The 9,747-nt window shown below is 35.6% G+C and overlaps 1 protein-coding gene across 1 annotated transcript; it reads left to right on the forward strand.

The window, feature by feature from the left end:
* Positions 1 to 2,424: 2,424 nt before the first annotated feature.
* On the forward strand, positions 2,425 to 7,329 carry LOC110723078 (putative disease resistance protein RGA4). Its single transcript, XM_021902363.1, has one exon. It carries the CDS (start codon positions 3,128 to 3,130, stop codon positions 6,623 to 6,625), a length of 3,498 nt encoding a protein of 1,165 aa, XP_021758055.1. The 5' UTR covers positions 2,425 to 3,127; the 3' UTR covers positions 6,626 to 7,329.
* The last annotated feature ends 2,418 nt before the right edge of the window (positions 7,330 to 9,747 follow it).

Genomic DNA, 9,747 nt, shown 5'->3' on the forward strand with positions numbered 1-9,747 from the left:
ATGGTGTCAACTGTCAAGTTAACGGTGGTGTAATTTTGTTGGTCGGCGGCAGAAGGATGGGGCAGATGACGGTGGAAGGTCATCATCAATGGATAAGGGAGATAATGCTCAACCCAATAAGTAACAACACTCAAAATGTTTAATTATATTCCATATGCAATAGCTTGAGTTCTGGCTTATTTATATTTCGTTTTTAAATACTTGTTTCATTTCTTTATTTAAAAAACTTTTACAATATTTTATTACTTTCTCTCATCTTATGAACCCACCATTAATTATATTTTATTAATTTCATGCTCTCTCTCCTCTAATTATCTCCACTACTTTTGTTTTTTACCCTCTATGTTTTTAATTGTTTGCTCCACTTTCCTTTTTAAGTTGTCCCTAAAAGATTGCCTCATATTACTTTTGACATGTTTTTCCACTTGCACTCTCTCCTCGTTGATATTTGTGTCAACCCATGTGCACCGAATTTTGCCCAAAACCTTAATAAAGTAGATTTATAGTTGGGGCAAACAATTAGAGACAGAGGGAGTACCATTTTTTATTCTTCCACTTACCCCACTACCTCTCTATTAGGGCAAGTATTTAAAAACGGAAGGAATATAACAAGTATTTAAAGGCTTGTTTGCCATGTTTTATATTATTAGTTTTATAAAAATAGAAAATAAGAAAAAAGTGTTTCTACTTTCACGTTGTCAGTTTTTTAATACTAGTAGGCTAAGCTATCGATTGCTTAGTATATATTCCTGTAATTGCTGCTTTCACTGGGCAACACATAGGAAGATATATGTACTAGGAACAACATCTATGATCAATTTTATCCTTGCTTTCGCTGTTTTTGTCAGTAATCTGTCTTAGTATGTTGCTAAGCTTCTTATACTAGGAGAGTCTACGCCCGCGTTGCACGCGACATAATCAATGTTTATGGTCGAGTTGTAATAGCTCGTCATGACATCCAAAACTTATTGGGTAGACTTTTGAACGCATATACTAATAAATAAATTGTTGATAATCATACCCTTGCATAGGTACAAAAATGTAACACTTGAAAATATATAAACACTATTTACTTTTTAGTTGTAAGTTTCTTATGGTGTAATATGACTTTTGTTGTGAGTTATAAAATACAATTATATATCATCCGTCACTTTTACTTGCAACACTTGAAAATATATACATTTTTCATTTATTTTAATAATTGATCTTTATTTTATTGACTTTTTTTGTTGGCAAAATAGCCATGTGGGATCTTATTAGATTCATTTCGATTTATATATATGTTTTAAATACTTAATCTTTAGATTATTTATATGTCTATAATTAGAGATACAAGAGATTGAAATTATGTATTAACAAGCGTGAAAGTTAAATTGTTACAACTAAAAATTTAACGGAAAAACTTTAAAAAAAAATTCTAATTAAATGATAATTAAATTCAGTGGGTTTGTGTGTGTGTGTGTGTGTTTGTTTGTTTGTTTTAAAGAAAATAATAACAAAGTGGGTTATATCCAAACTATTACCCCACCCTATAAAGAGGATTATTTTCATGTTAAATAGTTTTGCCATTAAATTCAACAGTTTTCTCCTCCTCCTTCTCCTTTTCCTCTTCTTCTTCTTCATGTGGCTTAGCTCGGTAGGTGCTTTAATGGAGGAGAGAAAGAGAGTAGGGAAGTAAAGGAGGAAGGAGAGAGAAATGGGGGGTTTAAAAAGAGGAAAAGGTTGGAAGTTGGAAGGAAAGGAAGACTAGAAAAATAAATACGGAAGCATAAGAGTTAATATGACATAAAAGGGTGTATGGGTAAATAAACATTTTTAGGGGTAAAAAAGTCATCACACTATTCATAAGAGTTCTTTTGTACTTTTTATAAGGTAGGGATTATTATGATTTTAATAAAATAGATTATTATTATTTTCTTATGATATCATATGATTTTGAAAACAATGATGCAGCGGCAAAACCCTAAGTTAATGCAAGAAGCTAATTAATGCTTGGAGTAAATGATACGAAGTATTGTTGAATTTTGATATTGTCGACATGAGGCAATTAGAGATAGTCAAACCGGAGGGGCTTCTAGAGCTATTCAATTCAAACCTTGTCTTTTGTATTGTACTAAACTCATCATTGGGGTGAGCAAAAATTCTTAATACCCTGACTTACGGAACATGCTGAATTAAAGGTTCCAGATTAGGAATTGGAAACGTGTTGCAACAGGTTCCGATTCCGGTTCTAGATTATAAAATTTTGGACATGGAGCATGTAGAATACCCTGATAGTATAGGTTCCGTATAGGGTACAAGAAATCAGAATCTATCATTTAAGCCCAAGTATAAAAGCCCTGAATCAAAATTGTTTAAAAGCCATCACCTACTTATTCATTTTTGTACAAGTATTTGTACAAAAATACTTACTCTTAAAGGTTTAATTACTGATACAGTATTAATATAAATATTTGTAATTTTGTATTAAATATTCTACACAATCAAGTAAGTACTAACTATTAAGCTTACTTTGAAAGACAGGTACCTCGTTTCGGAACCGGAACCTGCCGGTTCCCAGTTTTTAGGAATCTGTTGAATATATTCCGGTTCCTATTTTTAGGAACTTGTTGTGGTTCCGATTTTGGGTCCTGAGATTTTTACCGGATACTCTGCGACACCTGTACTCATCATATAGTGGGGACAAATTAGCAAATTAGCATTAATTAAACTGAATATTTTATACTGCCATTTTTGCCTAGAAAGCTTCATCTTTAGCGTTAGTATAATGTATGTACTCCGCAATATTTACTGATTGAGTTTCCCATGATAGTCTAGGTGAACTTTGATAGGATTGACAGTTTTTTGTAGGTTGATTTTCAAGTTATGACATATTAAAAAGGTGTTATTAGTAAACTAAACTCCTCCACCCAGTTGAATGTATGAAATTGTAGTTTATTGCCTCGTTGGTTTAGTTTAATCATCACCAATACGTTGAAGTGCTTACAAAATTACTGATTAGATAAATTGAGAGTCTTCCCGGAAAAAGAAAAAGAAAAAAAAATTAAAAAAATCCTGATATTTTCTCAATCCAATTCATACAGATTATAAGTTTAAACACTGAAAGAGGCAAGCAGGGGAGAAAGATATGGCAGAAGCCATTGTATCTGATGTAGTCGCGAAGCTTCTTGAATCTCTGGGACAATCAGTAGTTGAGGAAATGGCTCCTTACTTCAATGGGAGAAAGAAACTGAAAGAGCTAGAGCAATTGATGGGGATGATACAAGCTCGACTTCTTGATGCAGAGAGGATAAGGGAAGGTGACAATGGGGCTTTGATCAACCTTTGGCTGAAAAGGCTCAAGCATGTACTTTACCGACTGGAAGACTTGTTCGAAGAAGTCGTTATGATTGATCAAGATGAACTTCCTAGAGGTAAGCTTACCAAACCACTAGGTGTTTGTTATTCATGCTTAAGTCCCTTTAAAGTAAATAAAAAGTTAGCTTTAGAGAGCAAGGCTATTATGGAGGAGTTGAAATCCATTACATCTGAAATGCACTGCCTAAACCTGAGAGTGCATTCCATTGAAGTACAGTCTTCTGTTAGTCGAGTGAGTTGGAGGGAAACACATTTGTTTGTGTTGGAGAAAGATGTAATTGGCAGAGATGCAGATAAAAAGGCAATTTTAGAAATGGTTTTACATTGTGATGATATAGTTGGAGAAAGTGTCTTAGTAATAATCCCAATTGTTGGGATTGGTGGGTTAGGAAAAACAACTCTCGCTCAACTTGTTTTTAATGATGATGATGTTCATAAACATTTTGAGCTTAAAGGTTGGGCTTGCATTTCTGAAGTCTCCAATTTGGAAGAATTATTAAGAAAAATTCTGAAGTCTATTGATAAAAGTGATTGCCATCAGCTGAATATGGAACAACTTCAGTCCTGCCTTCGAGAAGCTGTCAATGATAAGAAATTCCTGCTTGTGTTAGATGATGTATGGGATGAGGATCGAGAGAGATGGTTGTGTTTGAGACGTTTGCTATGTGGCTGTAAAAGAGGAAGCAAAATTATAGTAACCTCTAGGTCGAGAGTGGTGGCTGATAATATGGGTACAGTTGAAGCTTATGCTTTGGGGGTCTTGCAAGAAGACATGTCCTGGGCTTTGTTTAAAGGTTTAGCATTCAAGGAGGGACAAGAGCACAATAATGAGCATCTGACCAGAATTGGCAAAGAGATTGTTGGAAAGTGTGGCCATGTTCCACTTGCTATAAGGACAATTGCCAGTCTTCTTTATACTAAAGATACGGAGCAAGAATGGGAGTATTTCAAGGATAGTGAGCTCGGGATGATTGAACAATGTGAAACAAGCATTATGTCATCGTTGAAGCTGAGCTATGATCACTTAGCTCCACACTTAAAGCAGTGCTTTGCCTATTGCTCTCTGTTTACCAAGGACTACGAGTTTGATAAGATGGATTTGATTTATCTGTGGATGGCGCAAGGGTTCCTCAAGACAACGAGGGATCATGTAAGTCCAGAGGATGTTGGTCATGGATATTTCATGGAGCTACTGAGGAGATCTTTTTTTCAAGATGTTAGAAGAAATGAGTATGGTGAGATAATAAGCTGCAAAATGCACGATTTAATGAATGACTTGGCGAAAAATGTGGCAGGATATTGTTGTCTTCTTGTAGATAAGCCTACAATGCAGATCAATGATAAAAATGTCTGGCATGCTAGCTTTACTGCTAACTCAACTTGGAATGCTCCACCATGGTTGATTGCAGCAAAGCAAATTCGCTCTCTTCTTCTGACTACCAATAGCCTTTCATTTGCTGTACCAGATATCAGTAAAACCATTTCAAGTTTAAGGTGCTTACGAGCATTGGATTTACCTCGGATGGATAATGATAGCCTTCCAGATTCTATAAAACAGCTGAAGCACTTGAGATACCTAAAAATTAGTGTCTCATCTTATTCTCTCCCTGAATGCATCACAGGACTGCAGAAATTACAGACTTTGGATCTCCGAGAATGTTGGTGGCTTAGAGAACTTCCAAGGGAATTGCATAAATTGACTAGTCTTAGGCACTTGCTTTGTAGAAGTTCTATTGCATTGACTGATATGCCGCCTGGATTTGAGCGATTAACTTCTCTTCAAACATTGAACTTGTTTGTCGTGGGTGAATGTACAGGGTTAGATGCACTGACTAGTTTCAATGATCTTGCTGGAAAATTGAAAATCTGTTTTTCTGAACGTCGTGGAAAAGCTGTATCAGTAGACACAGGAGCAATTTTGAAGGCCACAAAGCTAACTAGTCTGGAATTAACATGGTGGGCATTGCAGAATGGAGAACCAGCTTGCCATTCTGACAAAGTAGAAGATGAGTTGGCTCTAAACTGCTTACAACCCCCACCATCTCTCAAAAGCTTACAGGTTGAGGGGTGGAGGGGGGCAAGATTTCCGGGGTGGGGAATGGATGTATTTCCTAGTCCGCTCCCTAACCTTGTTTCTATAGAGATTGCACGTTGTGAGAAATGTCAAATTCTCCCACCATTTAATCTGTTACCTCTTCTCAGGTCTCTTGAACTCTGGTACCTAGAAGCTTTAGAGTGCATAAGAATTGGTGGTCTCAGTAGTGTGACTTCTTCTTCATCAACAGCATTCTTCCCATCCTTGGAACGTCTTGTTCTCTTTCAGTTGCCTGTATTCAAGGGATGGTCGGAACAAAATAATATCAATCAACAAGAACCTGAAAGACCTCAGGACTTGTTGCAGCCATCATCTTTCCCTTGTCTTTCTAAACTCTTCATAGGGTATTGCCCGAAGCTGATGTCAATGCCTAAGGCGCCAAGGCTTGAATCGCTGGGTGCCAACAGCATCCATAATAATCTGCTGAAGTATCTTCTATATGGAGATGCAACACAAATATCAGTGCCTTCATCACTCATTCCTTCCATGTTAAAAGACTTGCATATCCGATCAATACATGAACTAGACACTCTCTCAATCAATCTAATAACATTAGAATCCTTATCAATCTACTTTTGCCTCCAGTTAATCAGATTGACTGTGAAAGCTCCAACTTGCCTCCGAAATCTTGAAATTCATAATTGTGTTAGACTTAAAGACATATCCAGTGCACTGCAGCATCTCACTGTCCTTGAGGAATTGAAAATCTCTGACTGTGACCAGTTAGTCTGGGAGCCTATAATGGGTAAAGATAATGTTAGTTTTGTCGATGAGGGGAGGGATGTCAGTAGTATTACTAGTAGTGATGTTAAGTCAGCTGATTGGCAAGGCCTTAAAAGCCTCCGTTTATTAACATTGAAGAGCATCTGCAATTTGGATTCACCCCCACAGAGCCTTGGCTGCTTAAGAGCACTTCAAGAACTGGAGATATATCATTTCAGTAATCTGATTGTTCTACCAGAGTGGATAGGGCACCTCACCCAACTCCGTAGACTTGACATTCAGGATTGCCTTAAATTGGTGACACTTCCTGAATCACTTCGCAACCTCACCAATTTACAGCGTCTTGAGGTCAGGGATTGTGATCCCGAGCTGACAAGAAGATGCAAACAGCCTGATGGTGAATATTGGCCCCTTATTCAACATATCCCCCATATTGAACTTGACTACTAGGTTGGCAAATCACAGTCAAGAAGGTGCCAGGAACCCTATGGTGAAGATTGGCCTCTTATTCAATGCATTCCTTAAGCCATTATTGAAGAATTCAAGAAGGGACTATATATCATAGTCAAACACTCTACATGCTGAATCAGACTCTCTGGAGTAACTCATTCAACAGGTGAATGCTTTTTTCTGTGAGTTCATTTTGCTCCCTCCACCCCTTTCCCTTTATATAGTTCAGGAAGAAAAGGTAAGAGTATTGTTTGTTATTGCTAATTTTAGATCATTTTATGCTCTTTTTTTTTTTGTAGCTAGGAGCGCTCTGATTCTTGAGACTGTTAGAGAAGAAATGTAGCAAAGTATAACCTATAAGTCTTATTTTGTGCCAGGGGAGAACTAGTGCTATGAGCATTGCAAGATAATCAAGTCCATCACACTAAAGGTAATTTGAGCTTGTTCCCAAGTCATGTACTTTTAATTAGTTGATGGACTCAATATCTGCAATTAAATCAAGGCCTGTCATGGCTGTTGCCTGCTGTGATACTCATATCAGGAACTTGTATGTTTTTCAATATGTCTAATACACTCAAAACTTGGATACGGTAAATAAAAAACTTCATGTACAATAAATTTGTAGAGGAAAGCTTTGTCAACTGATTACCACATATCCCATATTTGCTAAATTCTAAATCTTTGTAAGAGGTACCTCAGTTCTAATTTTGGATTCATGTACAGTTACCTACCTCAGTTGATGCATGACTTTGTCAGTACGATAGTGCAGTGATTTCATTCTGCTTTTGGGAATTGTTAGTAAATTCCATGAACTTCCTTTCAGTGCATTACAGATTACAGAACTCATGGAATTGATATCACAGAACTCGCAGTATTGATATCATCTTAATGTGACTCCTGCCCCAAGTACAGTTACCGCATTAACAATCTAAATTATAATTGAATCCCAGCAAATTCTGCTGCTGATTTGCTGCAATATCACACTATCTATTTCAGATAAGAAGATGAGACCCTTTGATTCATTAATTGTTTACACGAATTCTGATTGCTGTCAAGTGTCAAGTCTATGTAATTACTAAGCTGTATGCTTGATGTCTTGATGCAAGGACTACATCACCCTGCATGCTAATTATATTAAATTACTAGCTAAAGGATCCCATATCTTCTTAGTTCTTACAGACTTCTTAGGGCCTTCATAAGGCAAATTTTCTCATTTTTTTTCGAATTTTTTAACAGTAGCTTTTGTATATTGAAAATTTGCAATCTTTAGTATTTCCCCCGTTTTTTATAGTTGTAAAAGTTTGACTTTTACACTATTTATGTATTTCACTTTGACTAGATTTGACGATTTATATATAGGTAAATATATAGTCATGTGGGATCTTGTTATATTCGTCTCGATCTATACAATTTTAATATCTAAAGTTTATAATTTTTATATATTGGTAATTAAAGATATTAACGATTGCAAATATACATCGACAAGCGTGAAAAGTGAAGTGTTGCAACTAAAAAAAAAAAAAAAACAGAGGATGTATAATACAAGATATATTTATTGTGTGACTATCCACTGTAACATCCCTTTTTTGCAAGCCTAGATTTATTAGCTCCTCCCTTATTAAATCTAATCAATGTCTTGAGTCCAAAGTAGTTATTGGCAACTTATTACATACATCAAGCATCACATGTGGACATTTAGTACTTGCTTTTGATTAGCCTGTGCATTATACATATGTCGGATCCGTGCATGATAGGGAGTGTGCACTGGATCGGTCCACTCCTTCACACTTGTACATTAGAGCGCACCCTGCAAGCTTGGAGCATCATTCTCGGTGTCTCCTAGTGTATAGTATAAATTTTGCACTTCTACTTGGTCACACTCCATTAATACTTCACGAGCTTGCTGTAGCACCCCATATATCTTTATTGGTTCGTAGTTGCAGTCAATGACCACTACTTGAAGCGCTTAGTCACCCTTGTGTTGGTTTATTAGCATATCCTTCTACTTTTTATTTAGATCTTCTAGTTGTTCTTGAAATGCCTTTACATCCAACCATAATTTAGAATTACCTAAAATATATACAACAGATGTATTACATTCCAATAAAATGATAAGTACTCCCAAGTTCCAATTCACAAATAACTCTACTTCACAAATGTTCAGTGTTTTGAGACTAAATTTATGGTTTACCCATGATGGTACTTCATTTGTTTCTTTTAAATTTTAATATTTTGATTTTTCTATTTATTGCTAACAAATAATTTTATTTATTAATATCTTTAATTATTAATAAATAAAAATTACTCTGTATAAAGTTTTCATCTTGAAAATATCAATGGAGTTATCTATTTTAAGATTTCACATCAGTCACGTGACTTTTTTTTTTTTTTTTTTTTTTTATTCCTACTATAAATTCACAAATCAACTAATAAACACAACGTTGCAATTGTAGATATAGTGGAAGTATGCAAGCTCTTGCCATATGAATGAGATTTCTACAAAAGGCACTAACTTGACCCCAAAAGCAAAGCCAACTTGCAATATACAAAAGCCTTGAGCCAGATTCTCTCAAAATTAGAACCAGTGATTAGCAAAAGAAAATAAAATTAAACAAGATAAAAAGAAAAGCTAAGAGAATATTTATAAAACAAAGCAGCCTTTTTCAAATCCCTATAAAATTCTCTATAAATAAACTACACTCACTTCCTTTACCTCACACCACTCAACCAAACAAAACACACCAAAACTTCCAAAAAAAATGGGCATCAAAGAATGGAATTCCAAGAAGAGTCAAAGCTTCACATTTGGAAGAAGCATTTCATTTATTAGAAGAGAAAAAATAAGCCAACAACAACAACAATGTATCAAATTAGGCCAAAAATGTGATCAATATGATGATAATAATGATCATGATCAACGGTCCAAATGGAAGGTGTTATGGAACAAGATTAAGAGAGAAAAACAGAGAATTTTACGCGCTAATTACAGCTTTAATCATCATCATAATCATGGTTCAGCAATTGCAGCTTATGACCCTGAAGCATACTCAAGAAACTTTGATGAAGGGTTAGAATGTAAGGAGCCCGAGTACTTGACCCGCTCGTTTTCGGCCCGATTTGCT

Source organism: Chenopodium quinoa, unplaced genomic scaffold (assembly GCF_001683475.1).
Source record: "Chenopodium quinoa cultivar QQ74 unplaced genomic scaffold, ASM168347v1, whole genome shotgun sequence".
NCBI classification, from domain to species: domain Eukaryota; kingdom Viridiplantae; phylum Streptophyta; class Magnoliopsida; order Caryophyllales; family Amaranthaceae; genus Chenopodium; species Chenopodium quinoa.